Here is a 27,663-nt window from a genome sequence, read left to right on the forward strand (position 1 = left end):
TATAATATGATTATCACAGTATTAAATTATCATATGATTATACAGTTTCATTTTATCATATAATCATCAATGTATCATATTGTATTGTCATCTTGTTAGCATGCCATTATTAGTATCGTATGTAGCAGATTATTATCATCTCGTTATTATAATTGTTCTGTAAATTTTTTTCATGCAGGTATCATATATATTATTCTCGAACTTGAAGGCCCGTTTATTCTCGAGCTGGAGCTCAAATGTGCATGTACTCAAGCTCGGCCCGTTTAGACCGCTGCTATTAACGAAACAGAAGCTGAACTGAAACTGGAATTTGAAAATAGAAATCACCGAATCAAGAAGAAGAATCGAGAAAGAAAAGAAAAAAAAAATGGAAAAAAAGTGGAAATTGCTATTGAGTTTACAATTTCTGATGGTTTTCTCCAGAGTCACCGCCATTAAAGCTTCCCAATGCTCCATCAAAGGTTAGCACTACCATTACACTCTTCACTTCGTACTTAATTTACAACGAATTTTTCTCATTTTCCGCAGCCAACAAAATCCAATTCGTGATCCTGTTCTGTTTTAGGGTTTCAAATTAATGTTTCCAATGCATATAAAACTAGGTCTTCCACTTGTGAGGAACATCAGTGAACTTCCTCAGGATAGTTATGGAAGAGGCGGTTTATCTCACATTACTGTTGCTGGTTCTGTCTTACACGGCTTGAAAGAGGTTTACATATGTATCAAATTTATTTACAATCTATTTTTCACTTGTTTGATTGAATTCATTACAATTATATTTGTTTGTTATGGTTTATTAAGGTGGAGGTGTGGCTTCAAACTTTTTCACCAGCCTCACGGACGCCTATTCATAGACACTCATGTGAAGAAGTTTTTGTTGTTCTAAAAGGAAGTGGCACTCTCTATATTGCCTCGAGTTCGCACGAGAAGTCTCCGGGAAAACCACAAGAGCATTTGATTTTTCAGAATAGCACGTTTAATATCCCTGTTAATGATGTTCACCAGGTTGCTAATTTTTTTTTGCTGATTTTCATTTGGTTGTTGCAATCAGTAATGTTTTTACCATTTTTCAACTCATTCGTTATGTTTATTTCTTAAATATATAAGATTTTATCTGTGTGACTGTTATCTGTGTTAATTTGTAATGCGCTTCTAGCTTGGCTGATTGCTGCTAGTTTAAGTGGTCAGTTGTAATTTTATTACTGCCAGTTAAAATCTGTATGTAGCTCTGGAAAATGGATCCTTGAAGCGTGAAGTTGTCGATTTTATCTCCTAGAGAAATCAACATGCTTAATTTTATTTTCTTGTCATTTTTTCTAGGTATGGAACACAAATGAACACGAGGATCTGCAGATACTTGCTATAATATCTCGTCCACCAGTCAAATTGTAAGTATTATCTCTTTTGTTTACTTTTAGAGCATTTATTCTTCTCTTTTATTCTATTGTCAAAATGAATGTCTTACTAGATTCTGCAATCTCGATACTAGTGCATTGGTTAAACCTTCGACTGCCTTGCAAATATTGGATAATATAATAAGACATGTACCGGTGATGCTTGCCAGTGTTGCAAGTAGAAATCATCACTTTGAAGGAAACCATCAGATCTTAATATATCGATACATCCATTGAGAAGGAAGTTCATCTTTTAACTGAAGTTCAACTATAAGTTTAAACTTTTGTATGTAGATATATTGTTCTAAATGGATTGGGATTCCCTCATGTTCAAATGAACATGATGGGTCATGTTCCCTAATCTACACCATTCATTACCATTCATTTTACAATGAATGTTGTAGATTAATTTAACAAAATTTTGACTTTTTTGATCTACACCATTCATTTTGTAATGAATGGTGTAGATTTAGTGAACATGACCCATCATGTTCATTTAAACATGAGGGAATCCCAATCCATTCATTTATGTTAATACCCATTTTGGATGTTCTGTTTTCTTTATAGCCACTTGTAATGTAATGGGAAGCCAGTTACCACTAACCCATCTCGAGTCTTCGAATGTGGAATCATCATGCACTCCTCTTTCCTTAATGCAATATAGATTTGAGAAACAGATGCTTTATCATTAAGTGCGGTTTTCTTTTTCGTTTCCAGGTTCATGTATGATGATTGGTCCATGCCCCATGTTGCTGCAAAATTGAAGTTCCCGTACTACTGGGATGAGCAGTGCCTCCAAGTTCAAGCACCTGTAAAAGATGAGCTCTAACCACGTTGTATTGTTGTGCATATCAGCTGTTCCAATTTCTGTTGAAACAAGCTCCAACAGTTTAGAATTTATCTCACCCGAGAGGGGAATAAGAGATTTTTTGACTTGTACGCTAACATTACTTGGGAGAACATGTACATATAAGTTCTTGAAGTTCTTTAGTAATGAAAAGGCACTTGGTAATATATGGTATTGCTTCTACTTTTATTAATCCCCATATTGATGATTTTGGTGATTGGTCGGGCATGATGTTTGCGTCTTGTACCATTCAACAACGAGAGATTATTTGTATGGTCTCAATTAGTTTTGTTATACAAGTTTTCATATCCTGATGTGGTTATTGGATTTGAGGCCCCTGATGCTATTAAGCCTCTTGTTCTTAATGATGTAATACATGTTGATGATTGATATAATCTCCTACTTTTGATTCAAAAAATATTTTTGCGGCTACAAAGATTTTTAACAGAACAGATATTAAAATCTTATTTATTATATTTAAGTAATACAGCCATATGCAATAAGAAGGTTATTCAAATATTTTAGATCAATTTTTATCTATGTAGAAGACAAGAAATTATGTAGTTAACCATATTATAATTTGATATTTCTTATTTAATTATTAGTCTAACACGAAAAAATAACCTTCAGCTGTAAGTATAACAACTGAAATGCTAATAACCATTTTATAAAAAGTCAATAATTTAGTAACATTTAACTCCAGTATTTGCCAATCGGACTAGAATTTTACTTTCCAACCTACTGCTTATACATGACAACTTTCGTTATAAAAATTACAATACTTCTAAAACTCTTTGGTTCAAAATTGGAGATCAGATTTATACTCTTTAGGTTCAGAGAGATCGCCATTATCTTTTCTTTTTTACTGATGAACTCCGACGTTCAGCCTCTTTCTCTGCTACCAAAACATGAAACTCTGACCCAAGCATTTCATCTATGCCAATATTCTTTGCGCTACTCAAGTTGATCGTCTCCAAAATCACATCCAATGTCAAGCAGAAGCCTAAAGTTGACAATACACGGACAGCATTAGCAATGCAGCATATGTTCCGTCTTGTCTCAATTGGCACGTCTTCAGATGCCTTACTCGATTCAATATTTTGGTGTTCGGTATTGTTTACTTGGTCCTCGATCATAATGTCTCTGATATCGACATGTTCTCCTACCCATATAAATCCGTTACATCCAACTATCAAGTCAACATTATATTGCTCCAGATAATGGAAATGCTGCTTTTGTCTTTTTACCAGATAAGGAGAGACTGTCAGCAATTGACCCTTCTCCAGCTGCCACATGTTAATAGCAAGCTTAGGTAATGAGACGTGGGTAGTTTACAATGTGTAAATTATGAGTTCAGATTAATAGACCGAGTAACATTTGTACAACAGTTTGAGAACATAAAAATGTGTCTACATCACTTTCTTTTTATTACACTGTTGTAACACATGTTAGCTGTTTCTTCAAACAAAGAGCGCTCCAAAACTTCTATAAAACTCTGCTAGATATCCTATTCTATGATCAACTAAGGTTGCGGTTATCTCTCATTTTCTCATTGTTTTTATTTTTTTAAAAAAAATTATTTGTGTTTGGCTTGTCATGAGTTTTTGAAGTACATCGCCGTTATTTACTTGGGAAGAGTTAAAACTGTTTATCAGCTTCGGGATGCAAACATTACAGTGCTCCTAAGAAATGTTTAAAAATTTCAAGAAAATAATGTAAAAGGAGGTTCACAAGTATATCTCAAACCTTCCCATACTTCTGACTTCTCGCTTGCAGTTGTAAACCGCCATCATGCTGAAAATTACGAACTTCAGCCTGAAAAGGAAATACACACCCAATATTTATGCATATGATATCTGCAAACATTCCTCCACAATACATTGTCAACAAGACAACATAAAGTAAGAACAAATGATCATGGACTTACACAAACAACATCTTTCTCCTCAAAAACATTACGCATGTTGAGTTCATCCAGTGCAGTTCGCCGCCTCTAGCAATTAAATTATAATGGCTAAACATGATTAATCAAGATAGAAAGCAACCAAATACTCAACACAAACAGATATCACACATGTTTTTCTACTTCAACTACTCATGTTCTGAGTAGACAGATACACTTTTACAATTAGAAAGAGTTGATATAGAAGAGCCATTTGCAACGTCTAAGAGCTATAATCTTAAGACTGACATCAATAATAATCACTTCATGCAAAAAAAAACTGTTGAATCATATAAGATTGCATCTTTCTTTCTAGGAACAGCTTCCAATGGTTGATCGTTAAGGTTTCAAAAAGTAAGTTGTTACACCTTACAACCATTGGAAGCCTTGATGATTCAAGTTCAAAAGGGATTATGTTTATAAAAGTTCTTTCCTCTCTAATAAGGAAAAAAGCCGGAAGCTTTTATTTTGGGAAGAGCCAATGACTCCACATATCATAATACGAAAGCAGAACCACTAATTTGGGTTCAATGAAGAGATGTGCTGAAAGAAATAATATAATACCTGAATACCATCAGGCAAATTCATCGAAGAAAGCATTAAAACAGCATCTTGATTGTAGTTTATTTCCAATTTCCAACGTTTTTGTGCAACCTGAAGAATAATGAAATATAAGACTGAAGATTAAAGTTTTTTATGATAAAAGTATTAGTTTTAAAGTGATAATAGTCGACAATTGAGCAAACAAGACAGGTCATGACTCATAACCAAATCAGAGTTATAATCCAGTAAGAGTGAACAGAAAAGCACTTAAATTACCTCAATAACTCGCCCCACGATAATATCTCCAATCTCAGGTTTGTACCTACAACAAAAAAAACAGCACAATCATAACCCTTACTAATTAAAGCATACTTCAAAAATTCTAAAAAAACGAGTTCAATTCAATACTTCTAAGCTCATGTGTTTGGAAAACTCAATGTTGCTTAAAAACTGAATATTGTAAAAAAACAAAAAATACAAAATGTATGAAATCATGCCCCAAATGGTCTAATTTAACAACTAATTAACACAATTCAATTAACATACAAAAACGGCGCTTAAACAAAACACCTAAAAAAGCACACGATCAATACCTGGCGCGTAAAGAGCGTACATAAACTAGCATATTAACTCGCTCAACAACTCCACAAATTGTCGCCACCACTTCACCGTCGCGCTCCGAAGTTCCATGTCCCCTTCAATTTAAACAAAACAAGTTACTCGGAATACGAAAAAGAAATAAACAAGCAGAAAATAGTACTAAAAAGGAGAAAAATACTTGAGAATGTTGCCGTCTTCGAGGCTGATCGGGATTGTATCGGCGACGGTGACGGAAGCATCGGAATAAGACTTATTCGAATAAAACGATTCGAGTTGTTGAAGAGCTCTCTGTAGTCTAATTTTTTGCGATGGAGTCAGTGATAGCTTTATTTCTCTCATTGCTTCTGTGTGCAGAAATGGTGAAAAACCCTAAACCCTAATGCTCGCTTTGCTACTCCTGTGGAAGAGAATGAAACATCAGATGGGCCCTTACTTGGGCCTTCATTTAGTTTCTCATACATGTTGTTGGGCACAGTGGGATTCCAAGGATTTTTTAAAAAAAAATTTATGTATTTACCTAAAAAAAGAAAATAATTTGAATAATTACCTCAACACGGAAAAATTAATAAAAATACTCCATAATTTGGCTACTTTGATGTTTTTACTTTCTATGTCTAACTTATTAGACTTTGCTCTACCTATATAATAGGCATTTTCTGACACATTCTTTTCTCTCTCTCTCTTGACGTCTTTTTTTTTCAAACTTTTATTTTGTTTACTTGTTTCAAACTTGTTTGAATAAGGTATTTTTTAAATCTTCATACTTTAAATTAACAAATTTGCTATTATAAATTACCAATAAATAAAACATTTTTTTTCATTTATTTCAGTATTAATAAATATTTCATAATTTAAAAAATATACTACTACATAAATATTTTATTATATTAATAGTACATTTAAAAATTGTATGGATTAAATAAAAAATCACAGTATCACGTTATCATATGATTATCAATGTATCACTTTATCATATGATTATCACAGGTTCATCTTAGCATGTAATTATCAATGACGTCTTATTATCATGTCATTATCAGTATTGTATGTAACAGATTATTATATGATAATCTGATGATACTGATGGATAATATTATCATATTATCATATGATTATCATAAAATGTCATTATCAGTATTGTATGTAACAGATTATTATATGATAATCTGATGATACTGATGGATAATATTATCATATGATTATCATAATATTACATTATCATATGATTATCATATTTTTTATAAATTATGGAGTTATTTGACCCAAAAGTGAAGAGTTTTGGGGTTAGTTGCTCAAAAAAGTATAAATTGGATTAGCTGACCCCGTGTTACAAGTTCAGGGGGCGCGTTGATCCTTTGTTCGTTTTTAATTTCATTGCAGGGCATGATGTAATTGGTTTATAATGCCTTGAGGATTTTTTTGCACCAGTCGTGTTCTAATTCGAATCACAATATCTTTAGAAAGATAATTTTTACTTTTCATTTTATTTTTATTATGGTGAATATAAGTAATAAAAAAGATGAGAGTACTATTAGTCATTACAAGTTTACATCATCGATAACCATAACAAAAGGTTTTTTAAGCTTGCCATTGACATTTTCCATTCACCAAATTGCAAAACTAGACCAACAAATATTTGTTACATACCTAATTACACGTTGTTCATTGATTCAGTTTGTAGCAGTTAAAACCCATATTCCAATTCCATGCCTTTTTCACCAAACTGATGAAAAAGGAAAATAATATTGGACATTTTTTTCATAATCTATATTTAGAAATTGAACAAAGAACTAGACTGAAAGTCTAAAATCTAACCATAATATTCACCTAAAAAGGAAAAATAATAATATCTCAAATGACTTATTTTACCCTTTTATTAGAATAAATGACTTCTTTTACTTAAGTTATATATTTCTTTTATTTTTTGCCATTAATATAGGCAGAAAATATGGAGAGTATACAGAAATGAATATAAGTTTCATATCCTAACTGGTAAGTTAACAAGAAAATCAAAGAATTGTTTAATATCATGGTTGCTGTCAAAGCTTTTACATATGTACCAATTTGATACCTTATATTTTCGATTTGAATTTTCTTACCACCATTTGTTTTATTTTATTTTTATATCACATCAGATTCGTGAAAGTCTAAATAATACAAAATCTTTTCTCATATCTATATCTATTTGTTTTTAATTTGCAAATCTACCTAATATACGGGAAATATTCTCACTCTGATTAGCAAATCAGAATTAACTGGTATAAATTTCAAAAGGTGTTATCGCTTGCGGTAAAAATAAAATAAAGGGTATAACAATACAATTTAAAAGTAAGGTACCAAATCAACACATTAGAGAAAGATTTGGTATCATGGAGGCTATAAACCCTAAAAGAAATTTTCCAAGAATCTATATGATAAGTTAGCTTGGCATTACTAAATACTATTACAAGATTTAGAAAAAACACCTAAATATTATTTTCTCCGAAGAATGTTCTGTTCCTCACGTTCTCACCAACCTCAATTTCTCTATCAATCATTAGTTTTTAATCATTTTGTCCTAAACCAGCCTATAGCAACATGGCAGCCACTGCTCTTCTTCCTTAATCTTCCCCTAATCTCCATTTCATAACCCTAATCTCCATTTTTAAAGACAGGATGGCCTCTTGTTGCACCACTCTTCATATCCTCCTAGGCCTCCTGTCTCTCTCCTCCGCCGTCACCTCCTCCTCCTTATCCGGTGGTATTCGCCTCGGCCTCATCCGAAAACCTTCCTCCGACGTCCCCATTTTCCGGGAAGCTTCAGCTTTCCGGAACGGCGACTTGTGTAATGCAGAGAGAATACATATAACAATGACGCTTGACGCCAATTACTTAAGAGGAACAATGGCGGCTGTTTTATCAATTCTTCAACATTCAACTTGTCCTGAAAACGTCGAGTTTCATTTCCTTTGGGTACGTTTCGAACCGGACGTTTTTTCCAGCATTAAATCAACGTTCCCTTATCTAAACTTCAAGATTTACCGATTCGACTCAAGCCGAGTTCGCGGCAAGATTTCGAAATCAATACGTCAGGCTCTCGACCAGCCATTAAATTACGCAAGAATTTACCTAGCTGATATACTTCCGTTAGATGTCCGACGCGTAATATACCTAGACTCCGATCTTGTAGTTGTTGATGATATTTTAAAGCTATGGGAAGTTGATTTACAAGAAAAAGTATTAGCAGCGCCGGAATATTGCCATGCAAATTTTACGAAATATTTTACGGACATTTTCTGGTCAAATCTTGAATGGGGAAGAACATTTGACGGCAAAAAACCGTGTTATTTTAACACCGGAGTGATGGTGGTGGACGTGGATAAATGGAGACAAGGAGGGTATACACAGAAGGTGGAGGATTGGATGGTGGTGCAAAAACAACGGAGGATTTACGAACTCGGGTCATTGCCGCCGTTTTTACTGGTTTTGGCCGGAGATATAAAAGCCGTTGATCATAGATGGAACCAACATGGATTAGGGGGTGATAATATTGAAGGAAAATGTAGGAATTTGCATCCGGGTCCGATTAGTTTGCTTCATTGGAGTGGCAAAGGTAAACCGTGGTTACGGCTTGATTCAAGAAAACCGTGTTCTGTGGACCGGCTTTGGGCTCCTTATGATCTTTATCGTTCGTCCATGCATTTTCTGGAAGGTTAATGGAGATTACTTGCAGAACAAGGAAGAAGAAGAAGAAGATTAATGGAGATTACTTGCAGAAAAAGGAAGAAGAATGGTTGGAGAAGAGAAGGGACTGAGTAGATTAGGAGATGATGATCAATTAATAGGTAAGGGAAAAAAATTAATTAATTAACCAAATTAAACGGAGAAGAAAACGAAAAAAAAATTATTTTTGAATCATTTCCAGTGTCTCCCTTCTGTAGAAATATGAACAGAATGAGAAGGAGAAAATGACAAATGCTCACTCACTGCTTAACAAATTTTATTCCAAGATTTATTCTTAATTTCTTAACTTCTATGTAGTCAGGTTAATTACTGTTAAATAGTAGGTTTATATGTCCCTCTAATCAACCATTCTACTAATTAATCAATCATTTATTTATTATTTATTTCTAATCCCAGTTTCGGTAATCATCCATTTTGTTATTATTTTAAGCTTTTTTTGGAACTTTAGTAACATTTCTTTTGTTTTTTTTTTGTCCTCAAAAGATAAAACACAAAAATTGTTCAATAATACTTAATAAGATCGCATGATATAGGTATATACAGTGTACGTAGGTGCTACTGATGTATATATTGCATAGTTAAGTAGTTTTTACCAAGATAATTGAAACATGTATAAATAAAAACACCTAGTGATCAACAATTACAATATGTTGATATACATGATTACTCTTAAGCTGGTACAACATGTTTGGATAGAGGGTTAAGAGGGGTATTTGGAAAGTTTATTAACCTTCGATCTATATGTGAGAAGAAAATATAATTAAGATTGCTAAATTATGTAATCTTTCTAGTTACTTCGTATCGAAAGAATCCTTAGGGAAAGGAGTTTGTTTCCACCAAGCTAAAAAAACTATAGTAAATCAAAACAATCATTTAATACATATTTTTTTTGCTTCAATCTCGACGGTACAAAAAAGGCATAATATAGTTCACTAGATGTTTTTGAAATATGAATATGTTTAATTTCAGGCTGATGAATTAGGAAATATCATGTTTAATAGTGTCATTTAATCAAAGAAAATGTGAACAGAATTGACCAAGATTATTCTTCATCAGGTGCTAAGCCAAGATTTCTTCTCATAGCTTCTTTTCTGCTTCTGAGGAATGCATCAGATTTTTCATTAATATTGGCACTTAAAATATTTTCTCCCTTCCTCATTTTAGGCCCCTTGGCTTGTGTTGCTACACTGATTTCTTCACTTGCTATCTTCTTCCCTTCCTTCTTTGTACTGTTAATAATCTTTTGTGCACTTTCTCCTTGAGCCACTTGCGGGGTTTCTCGAAAACCTTTACCCCGACTTGTCGGATCAGCTCGAGGGAGCTCCTGATTCCGGGATGCCTCGCCAATTGATCTGCTCTTATTCGCCTTAGCCTTGTCTTTGGTAGTATGCGGCAGCTCAATGACTTTGCTCTTCTTTTCCTTAAACTGATTTGGATGATGATGATCAACATAGACTGAAGAACCAAGCTTGTCTATAGGAGTCCAATATTTCAAATCTTCCTCTTCAGTTTGTTTGAAATGAATTTCAATTTCCGACCCCAGAGTCTCGGAGTCTTTCGACATTTTTTCCTTCATTTTTTCTCCAGTACTAGACTCGGTAGAGACTACTCCATTCGTCACTGGAATTTGTGTGGAGACTGGAGGGGCTGAATGCATCAAAGGAGAAACGAGCCTGCTTATAAAGTTGAAGAACCTCCGGCAAACGCCGAGAGGATGGAGCTGCTCATCCTTATTCTGCATCACAAAATCACAAAAACTGCAAGATAATGGATGAAAAGCTAAGAAAGGGGCTGAGGGAATGGTTATTTGAAACGGATATGTTATTCTATCCTTGAGGAATGAGATAAGAAAAAGAAGAAAAAATGTTATTTTGATGGAACAATTCTTTTTCCGCTTAGCTCCAAGGCTAATAAGTGCTTAGTTCTTACCCTTTATTCTATGGTAGAAAGCAAAAGCAGATATGGAGAATCTTAGAGACATACTATACTAGTCTCTATTCTGCTTTGCTTCAAAATGAGAGGTTTCTCATATTCCCAAATTCACTGACAGCATGATTCATGAAGGAAACATGTCATTGTCAAAAAATGAATTGTTGTACAATGACATGGCACAATAAATATGTGAAATAATTTTATGTTCACCAGGATAGCTTAATCTCATGAACACATGATGGACCTCATGGTAGTCTCACACCGTAACAATCGCGTATCAGTACAGAAATAGCATAGTAGCTATGAAAGATGCATATAACCAAGAAAATCAATAGCGGGACATTTGATCCATAGCAAAAGTTTACCAAACAAGAGAATGCTAAATACGACCAGCTTCACCAGACAGGGCATTCTATTGAGAGTAATATACGATATGGAAGGATATACTGCATACAATAACAAAACTGATCATCAATTACTACTCTGTCAACCAACTCAAACAGATGAGTCAAACAAGATTTTAAGAAAACTATCTGCTCAATGTATCACAATATAGGAGGTTCATATATTGCCAAAAATGAAACAATACAACTGCTTAAACAAGGCTCAAAAAAATCCATAAAAAGAAAAGAGGTACGCGGTCCTAATACTTGTTTTCTCTAGAAGACAAGCTCATGAGGCTTCATTCCTGCCTTGAGTGAAAATCTGGCAGCTAAATAAACCTTCAATTCTGGAACAGCCTCAATTGATTTAATCAATGATGCATCCAAGGTTTTCTGATCATCTTTCTTCTCTTGGGGGAGCACATTCTTTTCCTGAAATGTATTTAAGACAACCTGTTATTCAACCTTAAACACAATAGAATATGACAGCTAAAAGAATGGCAGAAACAAGCAAACCAACCTCTTTGTTTGAATCAAAGAACTCGCCCTCTCCCTTCTTTTTCTTCTTCTCAGCTTGTTTGGCGAAGTATTTGTCATCAAATTTATCAGCATTAACACCGGAAATGTCAACCTTGGTGGAAGTTCCAATAACATATGACTGGTTCACTCTTCTTAGAGGGACACCATTAATCTTAAATGGTCCTGCAGCAGATAGCAGCATAATATTATTAACGAGGCAAATGAGAATTCGGCAGTAAAAAAAATCAAACCAATCAATTCAAACTAATGCAACCAAATATATAAAAACAACAAATCTGATAATTGATTTGGTTTGGTTTGTGGATTTACAACATCTTATATAAAATAAACCAAATACAAAAATGTTGATACAAACCAATACTGTTTGGACAGTTTTATAGTATAATTTGCTTTAATGAAACATTGAGATATTATTTTATAAAAATAATTCCATGGTAGCAAAAAAAAAAAAAGCATGGGACCATAAGTTCATAACACTAGGCATGAAAATTAGTATCAGAAACAAGGAGAACAAGAATGCTAAATAGCAGGGCAATCGTATTGCCCACAAGGCCAAAAGCATATGAAAGAGGAAAAATAAAACTAAGCTTATTTTCAGCAATTAGGCTGATAGAAATCCACTTAAACGCATCGACAGACAATGCCCGTATATGATTATTTCCTAAGCATTACAGTTCAGACAGGATACCTTAAAGAACAAAATAAATATCTAAAAATCATACTGACCAGTGACCAAAAGCAATCCGGAGGAAAGCTGCTTCAAGAACACAACTCTCTTGCCCTTGAACCGTCCAGCAAGAATAATCAACACAGTACCTGGAGTAATGCTAGCCCTACACCCACATAAACATCCAATTCATCATTTATAATACTTAATAAATACATGGCATTCGATAATAATAATAATAATTAACCCAATATACATATTTTCTAAGCTAGCTACATACAGCTTTTAAAAAGGAATAATAAATCTCAATCTCAACCTAAATTAAACATATATTCATAAAAAATGCTAAAAGAAAGGACCAAGTAAGACACAGACCTGAGTTTGGTGGGTTTGGGTTTGCGCTTGTTAATGAGAGGCTTCTTAATATCATCGGCCGGGTAGAACTTGGGGGGTTTCTCGGCGGGGGAAGCGGGTTTGGGTTTAGGGTCGTGCTTAGGGAAGACGCCGCCGTTTTTAGCTTTGATAGCCCATAAACCTCTCTTGTGGTACATCTGAGACCTGGAATACTTCCCAATTCCACGTACTAGATTTGGGTTCCGGCTCACTCTTGCAGTTTTTGGCGCCATTGCTAACTGTGGATGCTGCTCCTCTCTCTGTCTCTCTCGGGCGTCTCGGAGAAGATATGGAGTTGCAGTGGGTAGTGAAAATGAACCCTTGAAAACCCTAAATTTGAAGAGATTGGGTAATAGGCTTTACTTACATTGGGCTTTTGTGTTGGTTAGGCCTATAGTTTGAGCTTTTTACAGAACTATCTCGTTTTGTTAAATACTTGTTAACATACTCTCTTTTTACTGTTTTTTTTTAATATAAAAATACAATTTTGTATATTATTTGGTAAATTTTTAGTTGATTTTTGTTTTCAGAAAGTGCATTTTTACAAATAGAAATTATTTTATAATTAAAAAAATCAAAAAACATACATTGTAATTTTTACATATAATTATTAAAAAACATCTAAAAACGAGCAAATCTGGTCAGCAACCGGTAAAATTTAGAACCGTGTAAAACTGGCTCGGAATTGTAAGGATGCCGATTTCAAGCCGGTTTCAAATTTCTTGAGCTATAAACCATTAGTTCCGGTTCATAATCTGTTAAATTAAAATTATCTATTAATTTTAATATATTAATACATATCTGTAGATAAAAAAATGCAAACAGCCACACTCCAATGTGTTACGGTGTATATTGATATTAGAAAAAATAATCTTAGTTAGTATATGTACAACTAAATTATTGTCAAAAAAATACTAATAATCTAGTGATATAATATAGATTATAGAAGATTCTGCAAATAAAATAAAATGTTATTTGATTTACTTTTATAAAATAAATTACAAAGTTTAAGCTCTTTAATTATAATATTTTAGATCAAATGAATAGAATTATAATATTAATAATTTTATTTTATTCTTAAATTATTTTTTTAGTTTATAAAATTTTAAATATTTCTCATAATTATATATATAAAAAATTAAAATTGGACATGATTATAAAACTTGAAAAATTTGACGATAATTGATAAAATATACAAGAATTTAAATTTTAGAAAAGTTACTTTTTTTATCATCAATAAATTGTAGTAAACTATAATTTTGCAAAATCCGTGATTTTTTTTCAATCTAAATAGTGCCTTATATTTCTTTTGAAAAGGATGAATCTGGATCCAGAAATTGACATGTCACCTTCTTCTGGTTAGACACTTTGACGGTAACAGCCCACTAGTGTACGCAATACAGCATCACCAACATTTCTTCTCAAAATAATTAAAATTGATTCGCTCTAGTTTCTTCTCTCCAAAAATGAATTTCTTCAAATCAGTATTTTCAGACGAACCCGATTCTCCTCCGAAACCCGAATCCACCGACCCATCCGACCCCACATCCCCTCCCAAACATCAACAACCTAATCAAGATTCCGACGACGACGACGATGCCGCCACTTCCGGATGGAGCTTCGGCGGCTTAATGAAAACATTAACAACCAAATCGGAATCCGTAATCGAAATCTACCGTCGCGATCTCAAAGAATTCGGGTCGGGTCTAAAGAAAGAGATCGAAACCGCTCACGGATCTCTCGAGACAGTGAGTCACGCCATTGATGAAATCGGCACCTCCGTTATTAAAAGTACTTCCCAGATTATTTCTCAAGGTAAAGACGTAATTTTAGCTTCTGATGATCACGAATCGGATTCGTCCGATCATATTAATTCTAGAAGTAATTTTAGTCAGTCAGGTTTAAATTCGAAACCCTATAGTCGTTTTGATGCTCAATTAAGGCTGATTCAAGATGATTTGAGTACGTATTGTGATGACCCTGAGGATTTAGATGATTATAATCAATGGAAATTAGGGTTTGTTCTTGAGGAGAAAAGGGGAGAGTTTCAGAGTTTGATTGAACAGAATGGAGTTATTGAGAGTGTGTATAAAAGAATTGTGCCTAATATTGTAGATGAGGAGAATTTCTGGTCTAGGTATTGTTATAAGGTTTTTAAGCTTAAGCAAGCTGAGGATATGAGAGCTACTCTTGTTAAGCGTGCCATTTCAGCGGAAGAGGAGGATTTGAGTTGGGATGTTGATGATGATGAAGATGATGAGGAGGAGCCGATTAGTTTGAGGAAAAACGAGGGTTTGAGTCCGAAAGATGATGAGATTGTAAAGAGTGGTGAGATTAATAAGACCCGTGACTTAGAATCTGAACAAACTGTGGATGTTAAGGAGGATGAAGCGAATAAGGAGGAAATGCAGGATTTAGAGAAGAGTGAAGAAAAGGATGAGGGTGCATCGAAATTCGATGAGAAAGCGGCATCGGAGGAGAAGGCGGATACTGGAGAATCGTCGAAAGATAGTGATGTTTCTGTTATATCAAGCCATCCATCAATCCAGGAGGAGGAAGATCTTGGGTGGGATGAGATTGAAGATCTGAGCAGCATCGATGAGAAGAAAGTCGGCTCTACAGAAAGTCCAAACAAGGCTGATTTGCGGAAGCGGTTGAGTGCTGCAGAAGAAGATGAAGATTTGAGTTGGGGTACTGAAGAAGATGATGATGATGATGAGCCTGTTAAAGCTTGAAGCTGTTGTTAAGTTCTTGATTATAAATTTAATTGCATATGTAAGTTCTTGGAGAAAGTTTTTATCTTTTTCCCATTTCTTGTGTACCTATAATTGCAAATATTGTCTATGATTGTGTCACTTGAACTTGATGCCAATGTGTTTAAAATAACACATCATTTTATTATTTTGTTCTCTATGAAGATTTCTTCAGTCCATTTCATGTTTATAGTATAGGATAATTAATTCCAGGGTACCTAAAGTATCACCGATTTGCAATTCGATGAGTACATTAGTTCGTTTTAATTTAGTTATTGAACTTTAATTTGTTTCATCGAGAGGCTTTTTAGCCAAAAATGCATATAAACACTAGTTCTTTTACATGAAAACTTGTCGTCTGTGCATAGTTTGGCTTAAACTTTTATGCTGAAATGAAATTATGCGAGATTATGCGTACGTGACAGTTTTTCAGGAAAAACAAGCTAGATTTCATTGCTATGTGGCCAGAATAAGTAAAATCCAGCTATTATGTATGCATTTTGGCCGGAAATTATAGTTTAGTAATTAAAATGAAACAATCAAAGTTTGGATACCGTGAGAATCGAGTACTCTAATTGTATTGGCCTTTCAATTGGCATTTTTGATTGAACTCGAGTTCTTGCATGTTCTAGCTTGACCAATGTTCTTGTTTATACCACAACTGAGTTTCTACAAATGTTTTGGATTAACCAAACTATCTAGCAAAAGGGTAGAGCTAATCTGAATTAATTACAAAATAGATCAAATTATAGCAAAATCTCACTCAATTAGGAGAAAGGAATTACAGAAATACAACCAGAGCACAATCAGTTGTCTATGGAGAAGATCAAATATAAATTACTTTAATTAATACAAAATTCTGCCGTTTACTAAGAGCTATTTCACACTCTTCAGACACAAAGCTCAACTACACCTAAAGGCTGAAGCCCTACATGAAATGTGTACTGACTGACATTAAAATCTAATTTTACTAGTAATAAAAGTAGGAATGAATCAAAAGAAAAAAACAAACTCTTTTGGCAGCACACAAGCTTCGTTTGTACAATGACAAAAGATCCTTCACAGCAGTAGTGAGTTTTACTTATACTGTCGACTAGTTTTGCTTTGGCCTCATGACTGCCTCAGGTTAACACCACGCCTATTTTCCTTCAATGCTGATATTTTCAGAACTTGAATCTATCACGCGACTTTCATGGGGAGGCAACGCAAGGAGACGGCCTCGTTGAGCGCGTGGAGGAAGGTGCTTTGCAGGCCTCCTTGATCCTACGGTCCATGGCAAGAAAACTCCAGTACCACCACGAGGCATCCTTTTAGGATTCAACACCATTGGGCGCACTGGAGCTAGCATGACCACTGGGGCACGAAGGACTCCCCATTTGGCCATTGTATCCATTGCCTCGTATCCTCCGAGAGCTCCGTTAGGCACTGCATATGGGCTTGGTGTTCCAGGCTGCCATAGGGTCATGGCACCACCCATGGGACTAGTTGGTGGTGAGTGGCCTTGGAAGGCATCTGCTCGCACTTTGAAGAATGTGATGCTGACCCTTTTGCTTGGAGACGGGCACATAACATGCCTTGCCATGTCAGAACTGTTTCCTCTCATGATTAAGAGGGACCTGAAAAATATCCAAAATCAAGTCACAATCCAGCTTAATTGACACAAAATTATGAGTGTGCAAAATACAAGCCTATAAAGATAAGAAGGTCATAAGTGGTCGAAATGTGATATGATAGAAGAAAAATTTTAGTATTTTCAGCCAATCAAACTCTATATAACGCCTGGTTGCTAGATTTTGTTATGCTTCAACTTTTGAGAAAGAAGTGTGCAGAACTATTGTGATGATGAATTTAAAGAAAATAAAGTACAGATGCACTGGTAATTACCCTTTTTTCAGAGAAAGCATGAGTGGACCTCTGTAATTCCCATCATTATCACTCACAAGAGTACGTCCAAAAGCCATTTTTGATTCATCTAGGAGCAGAGTAGAGATTGGTTGTTCCAAATGAGGTGGCTTTTGGAAAGGCTGTGAATACTCATCCTGCATCCAGAATTGTATGTTTTTATGATATTTATCTTCTGAAACAATAACTAGAAGCCCAGAAACAAGGGCATGACATTATTTTGCTCTAGCTACTTAAAGATAATGAGAAAAACTAAAGCTTTAATGGAAGAAAGTGTACCTCATCAAAGAAATGAATAACGCAGCCATTTGGTTTTTTATACTCCGGTATTAGTTGCCACTGGATCAGGTGATCGATGACACCTTGAAGAAGCGCTGGGATTGGTTCTATATTGCCTGCTAAAATCAAATTAAAACTATGAAATCTCCAGTATTTGAGCTAGATATGTACAATTTGAACAAGAGATGGGGTGTTTGTAGGAGTTTATCTATAACCCTCTGTAGAATAATACTTACCTGTTGGATTTTTACTTGCAGCTTCCTCTTTTATATGTCCAAAAATTGGAATGCCAAGCTGAATCAGCTCTCTCTTATTCCCTTTCACTTGCTTGTTGAATAAAATAAATGTTTCACCTACATTCAACATTTAAGAAGATCGATTTAGATGCCATCAACGAAATATCTCAAGGTTAATCATAGAAGCAAATAAAAAAAGAGCTCAGCTACCTTCAAGTTCTCCATTCTGACCAGCAAGTCGGAGTTCATCAACGAAATCCGTCAACTTAGACAGCTCGGAATCAGTAAACACGTCTTCATATAACTTTAAACCTTTCACAACATTCGCCTGCCAGTTGTATTATCACTCGATCAGTAATTGCTAGCTTGTTTTTTTTTTATCAAGTATTAACAGCATATGCTAAAGTAAAACTACCCTCTGGATTCGAACTTCTCTAAGGTAACAATTTTTTCAAAAAGACAAAATTGGATTAAAGAACTCGCCATGTGTCCTTTGACGTGTTCCTTGGCATTGAAACCTTTTGTTAATTTGATTTGATCAGGTCGAGCATTGCAGTCTTCATGGTTAGAACATATGTTGTCGGTGCTCTCGGCAGGGTGCTGTACTTCCTGGGATCCTGCATGATTGAAGGGAAATATTAAATCAAGTCATGAATGCCATTCTACCATTCAGAAACATATTTATCTTGTCACAAGTAAAAGAAGCATTTATTTTCACTTTGTAATTACAACATATCAGAATAGACTTTAATAAGCGATTAAGCAAATGAAGCAGAAACGAAAGTTTAGTCCAACAGTTGACAAGCAAATCCAATTATTTTCTCTTATTCGTTTGATAAGTAGCCTAATTCAAAAGTAAATTCAGTTCAAGAAAAAAAATGTGTGTAGGCAATTTGCAACAGTAAGACATAACATTTATAACTGCATAGCATATCTAGAGTACTTACTGATAATGTTGTACGGAAATGGAAACACTCAAAACATGAAAATGCTCAATGGGCCGAAATGCTAGAAAATGTTAAAACCGCATTTTATACTTTAGAAGCATTTTCAGAAACGAAAAGATGAAAAGTTTCCCTGCAACATAGCTTACTGATGTGAGGATTATAACACTAACAATCATTTCAAGGAATCACAAAATTCATGAACCACCCATTAAATGAAGCAAACTGCATTTGTATTCATCACAGGACTTTTCACCAGCCAACTAAAAGTTCAGGTAATGAGAGCAAGCAGAATATTCAATCTACTCTATATATATATATATATATATATATATATATATATATATATATATATATATATATCAAAGTAGATTCAGCAAAGAATCACTGCATTGATCTTGTTCACTTCTTCTTTGTTTTTCAATTTTCTTTTAACAAAAACATGAATACATTCCAAGATAAAGATTAACAGACACTAACAGTCAGTGGCGGAATTATAATATTTTTCAGCCCGGACTAAATTCCAACTGAACATTTAGTTCACTTCTAACCTCCCGACAGCTCGGACTTGATCTCTATCTAATCTTGATTCACTACAAATTCTATCTCATTTTCTTAAATTATTTTAAAAATTCTGATGACAATCTAGACCAGAGCCAATAACTTGATTGTTCTGGTACATCCATACCATCATCCCACGTGAAATTGAACTATGTGATATACCTAACATATAATTCCCAGATAATTTTATTTAGTTTAAAGTAGCAATATTTTTAGTTTTGTTTTTGTTTTTCACACTAATCATTCAACAGATCTATTTAGATGAGACATCTCAATAATTTGACACCTATAAACAGTTAAACTAATTTAATATTCCATGTCTGTCATCTGTCTATTTGATCACACATTTCACATTTAGTCAACAACAGCCACCTCACATAATTCCTTTTCTTTTTCTTTTCCCAGGCCATCGGGAGGAAAAAATCTTTTGTCCAATTTGTGACAAAACTGTCACTCTCAAATTTGCACCATATGCTATTATTCCCAATATTTGCCACTCTTTTTTTTTTATTCTAAACAAAATATTCGAATCTTGAATCGGCTTATTCGGCTAACCAAACACAACGTGGTGTCCACCTATAACCACCGAGTTTGATCCGTCAACTCGGACGGGTCAAGTGGGTCTACCAAAAGCGAGTCAGAGATTTAATATCTTGGGATTAGCAAATTTATCAGCAATAACTAAAAAGATTGTCAAAACGGGCACACAACTAATGCAGGCCACATGGACCTTTCAAAAGCAGGGGATGACGTAATAGTTAAAAGATCGAACGGTTGACATCATACGCCGTCCCTAATAAAATCATTGCACACATCTCCAGGTTGTTTAATCAGACGTGAGACCCGAAACTAACTGTAACACCAGATGCAGACAATCCTTTCACCACCTCGAAATTCTCAAATCTCCCACTTTAATCCTCTAGAAAGTTTTTTGATCAAACAGGTTTGGTGAAGAAAAATAATTTTCACAAAATTTGACCAAATTTTGTTTTATTTTTCTAGAAGCTCCAGAAATTCAGGATTTGTATAAATGAATTGGAAAATTACTGGTAAAATCTTTTCAAAAAGTCAATGAAACTTTGCTAATTGAGTGTTTTGAATCTTTGATCTGGAAAAATTCAATTTTATCACTCTGTTTTTCTGATTGGTTCCTGGGAAAACAGAGTGACAAAATTAGTTGTTTTTTCAAACTCATTAAAACACCACTATTGGAGGATTTTTCACTTTCTCTCCAACCAAACAGTATTAAAACTAATTTTAAACTTAAAGTTGATTTGTTTAATCTTAAAAGGGAATGAAAAGAAAGGAAAAAGGTGATACAAGATTAATAAAATAATTAACAATATTATATTACTAATGAGAAATTAACACTTTTGGACGACAAAAACAATTAGAAGTTAAAATAGAGTTAAGTATCAATCAACCTGATTACAACAATAACAATAACAAATTACATAATTAACTGAATTGTGAGCGATTGTTCATCATACTTAGTTTCTGTTCAGTGTTCCGTAACCAAAACAAAAATCATCTGAACTTAATTAACCGTAATCAAAAATTGGCGTAGAAATTAAATTAAACAGGAAAAGACAAAATTAAAGCAATTAAAAACCTTCACTCAATATTATTAGAACTAATAAAGAATGATAATTAAGTATAATTACCTGTATCAGTAATATCACTAGCAGGTGAATCCTCCTCCTCTTCAACAACCTCGCCGGCGCCGCCGTCATGATCGTCAACATGACCGTTCTCTATAATTTTCTCTTCTTTTCCCTTCTTCTCACTCACATCATCCAAAGAGACTTCCTTTATCACCACTGTTTTATCACATTCACTACCAGCAGTGGAGCAACTCTTCTTAATCTCCGCCACCTTCCTCAGCTCCACCGCGACGTCACCAATCGAGTGATATTTCTGCATCTGAAGCACCGGGATCCAATTCAGCCTCCTCCGATGAACAGCAGAAAACACCGCCTCGTACTCCGATCCTCCTCCATTGAGCTGAGCCAGATGACTGCATAGCGCGTCGATGATAGCGTTGGCAGCGGCGAATTCCCCGCGAAACCAGGCGAGAATCGCGTCCTTGGCGAAAGCGTCAGATATCATCATCGGTGGCGCTTGTAAAGGCACCATGGCGGGCCCCACCGGTGCTGGTCGATGGTGATCCGTCAGCGATGTTGGCCCAGCCGCCATCGGAATTCGAATCTATATCACTAGTGAATTATATAATAATTTAAATTCTGTATAAATGAGCTAGCTCCGGAAATATCGGGATTTGCAGTGTTTTATAATATTTTTGTTACCGGAAAACGGGGATATCGGGATTATGTTGATCGGAGAGAGGAAATGAAAAATGGGAGAGAGAAGGGTTTATGGTTATACGCAGGGGAGGGAGTGAGTGAGGTGAATGAAGGGAGGCTAATATATTTTGGAGAGATGCGACCGTTTGTACGAAGCGGGACCCGCATTTGAAATGATGTGTCGTTTTGGTAGAGGTGCTGATGTGGCAAAAACTAAAATGGAAAGTTCGTTACCTAGCTTGCTTATTCTGTTCTGGTCTTGCCTGGCTGGCTGGCCGGAAATTATAGTATTTGGTTAGGTAACCACGAGGGTTTTAGCGCTTGGGCATAGCCGTACATTTTTAGAAAAATTATGAATATGGCATAAGATTAATGAGAATTAAAAGAAATGGTATTATTTAAATATAATTTATATTTCATTTTTTTATTTTATACACTTGAAAATATAAAAAAATAGATAAAAACTAAATTTTAGACTTTTTTTTATAATTTAAAAAAGAGAGCGTTTGTAAAAGTAATTGAACTCATTGTTTAGTAGTTCACTCAGTAATTTTTTTACAGTTTTGTACATTTTTTATTTTATTTATATATATTAAAGTTAATTTAAGAAATATTGACTTTTTAAAAAGTTTAAATAAGTTGATAATACACTTTTTAAGTTTAAGTGAAATAGTGGATCGTATTGCACTTATGAAGATTTTACCTAGATCCGGTTCATGAAAAATTCATGGACATGTCCAATAAGATGAGAAAATAATGAAAAAAGAGAGAAAATTGTGTTAAATTTTCTAACACTTTATTAGATAGGTGCATGGAAAATTTATATACCGGGACTAGATAAGAATTTTCCTGCATTTATATGTGCAGTTATTTGAAATTTAAGACTAAAATTTTAGTGTTTATAAGAAATTTATTTGTTCAACTGAAAATCAATTTAAATAAGTTTCTTTAAAAAAATGATGTCTTATAATTTGGACCCATTTATAATACTTTATACTATATTATGTAAGAAGATGAATAATTGAGATTTAGTTTGCATGTTTAAATATTATTGAAAATGCAAAAGATTAATTGTATTTGTAATCCCTTCGATCAGCTTTTAGGAACCATTCGTAGGATTGTCCCACACACACAAAAAGAAAATTACAATGCCGAATTAAATGAATGGTTGGCAGCAAAACCAGCTCAGAAAATGGTGTTAATAAAACATAGACAATTAGATCTAATTGTCCCGGCGGATACACCAATAACTAATCAAATAACAACACCTGAAAATATTCTACCCATCACCTTATGATTATTAAAAATTTGAAATATTTTTCAATTTTTTTAAAAAATAACTATAATTTAAAAAAGCAAATTCACTATATTTGATGCATATATAATAACTATAAATATTTTGAAAATTTTATTTTTAATTAGTATTAAATAATAAAATTGTAATTTTTTATGAAACATAAAAAACAATAAATATTTCCTAGTACTTTAAGTAAGGAATATTTACTTATTTTTATATTATCAATAAAAAAATTAAGCCAATTAATATAAATATTGAAAATTATATAGATTGAGTTTTAAAAAATTTAAGCCAATTAATTTCATTTTACTCCAATCTAATTAAAAAAATTGTGTACACATTATTTAAAAAAATTCAAAATTATTTATTTTTATATATTTATATTACATTAAATATATCACATGTCTCTATAAAAAAAATCTCACAAGAAACATAGAAAAAATATGTAAAATATTTCATACATATAAATTGCTAGAATAAAATGTCAAATTTTAAATTTAATTAAATTAGAATAAAGGAAGTAGAATTTTTAAAAAATGATCCTAATATAACCACCGCAACTCTTGACATCCTTTGATGTTTTTCGAAACTCAATAATAACCCTCATATTTATAAAACTTACAATTCGCACAAAAACATTAACTTGCTGACATGGATTAATGACTAAACTACTTATTACAGGGAAAAACTCAAAAAATAAAACAACCTTAATGTATATAATTATAACCGCTGCAACTCATGGTATCTCTTAATGTTTTTTAAAACTCAATAATAACTCACATGCATGTTCTACAAATCTAAAATTCGCACTCCTCCACTTTACGGTATTGTAAAAAATATTAACTTGCTGACATGGATTAACAGTTAGCCATTAATTATAGGAACATACTGCATATCTTCAATATAAACTGATTTTTCCTCTAAAATCGACTTAGCTTTATAAAATTATAAAATTAAAATCCCTAACTTTGAAAGCCTTAAACTATAACCTTTAATCGAGATCCATGCTAAAATTTTATAAGAATATTTTGTTAAAAATAATTTTTCAAAAATAAAAGTTCTTAGAATAGATAAATATTAATTAATATTATAAATAATAGTTTTTACACTAGACATAAATAAATAATTTTATAAACCGGAACCTAATTAAAATACAAAATAATTTTATTTTTAATAACTTATCATACTAATCACTAATTAAAAGTATAAAAAGTTACCACTCAAAATTTATATCATACTAAATAATTTACAATTAAATTTAATAATAATATTTAATTTTTGTGAATATTAGGGTCATTATTGAGTTTTGTAAAACATTTGACTATTTGAGAATATTATGAGTTGGTGTGGTTACATTAGGATCATTTTTTATTTTTAGCCTATAATAAATAGTTTAGTCATTAATCCATGTTAGCGACTTAACGTTTTCTATGACACTATTAAAATAAGAAGTGCGGATTTTAAATTTTATAAATATAAGGGTTACTATTGAGCTTTTAAAAATATCAGAGGATGTCAAAAACCTTGATGGTTATATTAGAATCATTTTTAGCCTTTTTTCCATTAAATTAAGCGAGCCATAAGTGATGGTAGAGGACAAATCCACATTAATTTTAGCTTCATTATTTAAAGATATCAGTAATATCTAAAATTTATTATATGCATCTCATGATGATCATGAAATCAGCCTTTTGATCCCTTTTATACTTTTTCCATAATGAACAATTAGGTATTTCAGGTAAATTAAAATTAAGAAGTCTGGCTATGCATGGATTACATGTGTTAGTGGTGAAAATCTTGTGAGGTGTGTGCTCAATTAATTTTTCGCCACTAATGTCAGATTCAATACAGTCATTTTATTAGTAGTTCTCAATGTCAAATGCCATAAAAGATACTCTATCATAATGTTAGTTTCACTTTCACCGATTTTATAAAAAGTAAAAATGGCAATCACATGAATAAATACATGTATCAAGTAGATAAATGTTGTTTACGTAAATTTCAAAGGAAATCAACAATTAAATTTAAAGACTGAAAAGAATTCAAAATTTAATGTAGGAGTACAATCGTAATCCTATTAGAGGTCAAAGATCTTTCCTTAAATTTTTAAACTTTTAGAGCTAAAATTTAGGTAAAAAGTGCAAAACAATCATTATAATTTTTCGTTTGGTACGATTATCACTTTGAAAAAAAAAAAGACATAGTAGCTCATGTACCCGGACGATAACAGAGATTGGAGATATACTCCGTTATAATTTAAAGCAAAAATTATAAAAAAAACACCTCTTATATGTTTTTACAAAGAATAAATACCACCGTCTTAAAAAATAAACATATTTTATGTTTATTTTTCAGACAATAACGTTCCACTTTAATAAAGACATAAGATATAAACATTTTTCAGGGGCTTCAAATTAAAAATATATAATATAATATACTTTAATATAGAAAATATATAAAATAATAGTATTTTTTGAAAAAAAAGTTAGTAAACTAATTAAAATATACCATAATGCTGTATTTTTTTAACAATTCTATACACTACTCACAGCTGTCTCATTTATTATATTTATATATTTATCTTTTATTAAAGTGAGACCAAAGTTATCAACAAATAAATTTAAAATATGGCAACTAAGAAGCACGGAAACTTCGATAAAGTTGCGTTTCCCGTTTCGGAAACGTTTCGAGAACCGGAAACTCTTGGACACCCGTACGAAACGTTTCGGGCCGTTTCTGTAAATAATAAAAATTAAAATTTGTAAAAAATTTAAAATTATTACCCACAAATAAAAAAATCTAACTAGTTACCCATAAATTTTATATTCGCATTGCCCACAATACAACAAATATACTTATTTGTGTTGAATTGTATTATATTTTTTATATATTTATAAAATTTTAAATATTTAGTACATTAAATTGAATTATTTTGTTAATTATCATAAATATTTAAATAATATTTTTATAAATATATCCCTAAATTTTTGTTATTTACACGTTTCCCCCACGTTTCGTGTCCTTCATTTTGAAAAACTTTCGTTTCCCCGTGTCCGTTTCGTATCGTTTCCGTTTCCCGTTTCCGTTTCCGTGCTACTTAGTATGGCAATCTTTAATAAATATTTATCTTAAATTATAACAAAGTTATATTTCCATTGACCTCTGAGTAACATGAATTAATATATTTCTTTTTTCTACATAGTGTTGTTTATCCCAAACCAAAAAGTACAATGCTTTTGTACCTTTTGTCTAAAATTTAATAAGAATACTACAAACACATTAGAACATTTTGAATAGTAATATTTTTCTAATCATTAAAAATGGACATTTTTTGACGCTTCTGAGGAATATCAATCTTACGACTTTAATAAAAATCTATCTAACGCACACACCATTTAAACTATAATTCGCCAGTAATAGTATTTTCTTAGAAAAAAGTTATACATAAATAAGAAATAGTACAAAAATATTTTTTTTATATAAGAAATACTATACGAATATGCCATTCATTCTATAACGCAAATATGTGCGCCAGGTAGGGCCAAATAAAAAGAATGGCATATGATGGAATGGAATGAAATTAAAAATAGGATTGGCTTTTGAAATGTGGTAGGGCCTCCATGGGAAAGCGCCTCTATTGTTGGCATATAGGTAAGGGAAGGTGCGGGGGCCAATCTCTTTACTATACAATATTTACCATTCCCTTCTCAGCCTTCACTTTTGGTTTTGTAGGCGAGCGGTTGGTGTCGTGAGGTTCATTGTGGCCACCCAAGCGCACTCACCACTTGCGGACCTACTCTAAACTTCATCACCTCCTAGGGATGAGAATTTGTTTGAACCAATTGATTTAACCGAATGACTTTTGATCGGTTAAATTAGAGGTCGGTTTGGTTTATTTTGTGGTTAAATTAGAGGTCGGTTTGGTTTATTTTGTGGTTAAATTTTAATTTTAAGCTTGAAAATTGAAATTGACCTAGCGGACCGAATAATTGATTATTTAATTTTTTTTATCGGTTTTAACCGAACCAACCAAATTTTTTCAAAGAATAAAAACAAATTTTGGTTATATTTAATTTTTTTATGGTCAGTTCGGTTTCAGCTAAAACATATCTTCGGCCGATTTCAATTTTAAGCTTGGGAAGCTAAGTTTGGGGATTTCGGTGTAATTTTAATTGAACCGGCTGAATACTCACCCTACTACAAATATTATCCTTATAATCCTGTAGAAATTTATTAATTTCCATTCAACTTTAACATTAATTTCGGTCAAATAAATAATATATCTTTGGGAAAATTATAAAAAATCCAAAAACGGAAAAATTATAAAAATACATACCTTTCAAAAAATTAAATTTAATACCTAAAATTTTTACAATAATACAAAATAGATTCTCATTTTTTATGTATTATATTAGATGTATCAG

The 27,663-nt window shown here is 32.9% G+C and overlaps 6 protein-coding genes across 8 annotated transcripts; 3 read left to right on the forward strand and 3 right to left on the reverse strand.

Annotated features, from left to right (window-relative positions):
- Positions 1–289: 289 nt before the first annotated feature.
- Positions 290–2,408, forward strand: LOC126686086 (auxin-binding protein T85). Of its 2 annotated transcripts, none has more exons than XM_050380114.2 (5): positions 290–461; positions 566–709; positions 802–1,005; positions 1,321–1,388; positions 2,112–2,408. In XM_050380114.2, the coding sequence occupies exons 2-5, from the start codon at positions 578–580 to the stop codon at positions 2,221–2,223; spliced, it is 516 nt and encodes a 171-aa protein (XP_050236071.1). In that variant the 5' UTR covers positions 290–461; positions 566–577; the 3' UTR covers positions 2,224–2,408. The 2 variants fall into 2 exon arrangements, with proteins under 2 accessions (XP_050236071.1, XP_050236070.1); XM_050380113.1 differs by having other exon boundaries at positions 293–461; positions 603–709.
- Positions 2,409–2,861: 453 nt separating this feature from the next.
- LOC126685671 (exosome complex component RRP4 homolog) lies at positions 2,862–5,779 on the reverse strand. Its single transcript, XM_050379586.2, has 7 exons — positions 5,505–5,779; positions 5,320–5,421; positions 5,003–5,048; positions 4,748–4,837; positions 4,169–4,234; positions 3,988–4,056; positions 2,862–3,527 (listed from the first exon to the last, which is right to left on the reverse strand). Exons 1-7 carry the CDS (start codon positions 5,663–5,665, stop codon positions 3,090–3,092), a joined length of 972 nt encoding a protein of 323 aa, XP_050235543.1. The 5' UTR covers positions 5,666–5,779; the 3' UTR covers positions 2,862–3,089.
- Positions 5,780–7,866: 2,087 nt separating this feature from the next.
- On the forward strand, positions 7,867–9,454 carry LOC126686216 (probable galacturonosyltransferase-like 4). The gene has a single exon (XM_050380263.2). The coding sequence runs from the start codon at positions 7,982–7,984 to the stop codon at positions 9,020–9,022; it is 1,041 nt and encodes a 346-aa protein (XP_050236220.1). The 5' UTR covers positions 7,867–7,981; the 3' UTR covers positions 9,023–9,454.
- A 1,978-nt stretch (positions 9,455–11,432) lies between these two features.
- LOC126688186 (60S ribosomal protein L6-1-like) lies at positions 11,433–13,287 on the reverse strand. Its single transcript, XM_050382795.2, has 4 exons — positions 12,947–13,287; positions 12,631–12,737; positions 11,885–12,066; positions 11,433–11,796 (listed from the first exon to the last, which is right to left on the reverse strand). The coding sequence occupies exons 1-4, from the start codon at positions 13,195–13,197 to the stop codon at positions 11,641–11,643; spliced, it is 696 nt and encodes a 231-aa protein (XP_050238752.1). The 5' UTR covers positions 13,198–13,287; the 3' UTR covers positions 11,433–11,640.
- Positions 13,288–14,277: 990 nt separating this feature from the next.
- On the forward strand, positions 14,278–15,865 carry LOC126653734 (uncharacterized). Its single transcript, XM_050347667.2, has one exon. The coding sequence runs from the start codon at positions 14,431–14,433 to the stop codon at positions 15,697–15,699; it is 1,269 nt and encodes a 422-aa protein (XP_050203624.1). The 5' UTR covers positions 14,278–14,430; the 3' UTR covers positions 15,700–15,865.
- Positions 15,866–16,463: 598 nt separating this feature from the next.
- Positions 16,464–22,040, reverse strand: LOC126687225 (RNA demethylase ALKBH10B). 2 transcript variants are annotated; one of them, XM_050381700.2, is made up of 7 exons: positions 21,304–22,040; positions 18,618–18,751; positions 18,345–18,462; positions 18,135–18,251; positions 17,899–18,014; positions 17,602–17,756; positions 16,464–17,333 (listed from the first exon to the last, which is right to left on the reverse strand). In XM_050381700.2, the coding sequence occupies exons 1-7, from the start codon at positions 21,833–21,835 to the stop codon at positions 16,856–16,858; spliced, it is 1,650 nt and encodes a 549-aa protein (XP_050237657.1). In that variant the 5' UTR covers positions 21,836–22,040; the 3' UTR covers positions 16,464–16,855. The 2 variants fall into 2 exon arrangements, with proteins under 2 accessions (XP_050237657.1, XP_050237656.1); XM_050381699.2 differs by having other exon boundaries at positions 17,899–18,017.
- Between the last annotated feature and the right edge of the window lie 5,623 nt (positions 22,041–27,663).

The sequence above is a fragment of the Mercurialis annua genome, linkage group LG6, assembly GCF_937616625.2.
Source record: "Mercurialis annua linkage group LG6, ddMerAnnu1.2, whole genome shotgun sequence".
In the NCBI taxonomy this organism is placed as follows: domain Eukaryota; kingdom Viridiplantae; phylum Streptophyta; class Magnoliopsida; order Malpighiales; family Euphorbiaceae; genus Mercurialis; species Mercurialis annua.

What these genes read in the sequence shown, in the direction of transcription:
- LOC126686086 (XM_050380113.1), top strand. Translation starts at nt 368, where the DNA reads ATGGAAAAAAAGTGGAAATTGCTATTGAGTTTACAATTTCTGATGGTT. An exon ending in TTCCCAATGCTCCATCAAAG is followed by an intron (nt 462 to 602) that starts GTTAGCACTACC and finishes ATATAAAACTAG; the next exon opens with GTCTTCCACTTGTGAGGAAC. An exon ending in TCTTACACGGCTTGAAAGAG is followed by an intron (nt 710 to 801) that starts GTTTACATATGT and finishes TGGTTTATTAAG; the next exon opens with GTGGAGGTGTGGCTTCAAAC.
- LOC126685671 (XM_050379586.2), bottom strand. Translation starts at nt 5,665, where the DNA reads ATGAGAGAAATAAAGCTATCACTGACTCCATCGCAAAAAATTAGACTA. An exon ending in TCGTGGGGCGAGTTATTGAG is followed by an intron (nt 4,838 to 5,002) that starts GTAATTTAAGTG and finishes ATTATTCTTCAG; the next exon opens with GTTGCACAAAAACGTTGGAA. An exon ending in AGGAGAAAGATGTTGTTTGT is followed by an intron (nt 4,057 to 4,168) that starts GTAAGTCCATGA and finishes TTTCCTTTTCAG; the next exon opens with GCTGAAGTTCGTAATTTTCA.
- LOC126686216 (XM_050380263.2), top strand. Translation starts at nt 7,982, where the DNA reads ATGGCCTCTTGTTGCACCACTCTTCATATCCTCCTAGGCCTCCTGTCT.
- LOC126688186 (XM_050382795.2), bottom strand. Translation starts at nt 13,197, where the DNA reads ATGGCGCCAAAAACTGCAAGAGTGAGCCGGAACCCAAATCTAGTACGT. An exon ending in CGGATTGCTTTTGGTCACTG is followed by an intron (nt 12,067 to 12,630) that starts GTCAGTATGATT and finishes TATCTGCTGCAG; the next exon opens with GACCATTTAAGATTAATGGT. An exon ending in TCTTTGATTCAAACAAAGAG is followed by an intron (nt 11,797 to 11,884) that starts GTTGGTTTGCTT and finishes AATACATTTCAG; the next exon opens with GAAAAGAATGTGCTCCCCCA.
- LOC126653734 (XM_050347667.2), top strand. Translation starts at nt 14,431, where the DNA reads ATGAATTTCTTCAAATCAGTATTTTCAGACGAACCCGATTCTCCTCCG.
- LOC126687225 (XM_050381699.2), bottom strand. Translation starts at nt 21,835, where the DNA reads ATGGCGGCTGGGCCAACATCGCTGACGGATCACCATCGACCAGCACCG. An exon ending in TGCAAGTAAAAATCCAACAG is followed by an intron (nt 18,018 to 18,134) that starts GTAAGTATTATT and finishes ATTTGATTTTAG; the next exon opens with CAGGCAATATAGAACCAATC. An exon ending in ATGCTTTCTCTGAAAAAAGG is followed by an intron (nt 17,334 to 17,601) that starts GTAATTACCAGT and finishes GATATTTTTCAG; the next exon opens with GTCCCTCTTAATCATGAGAG.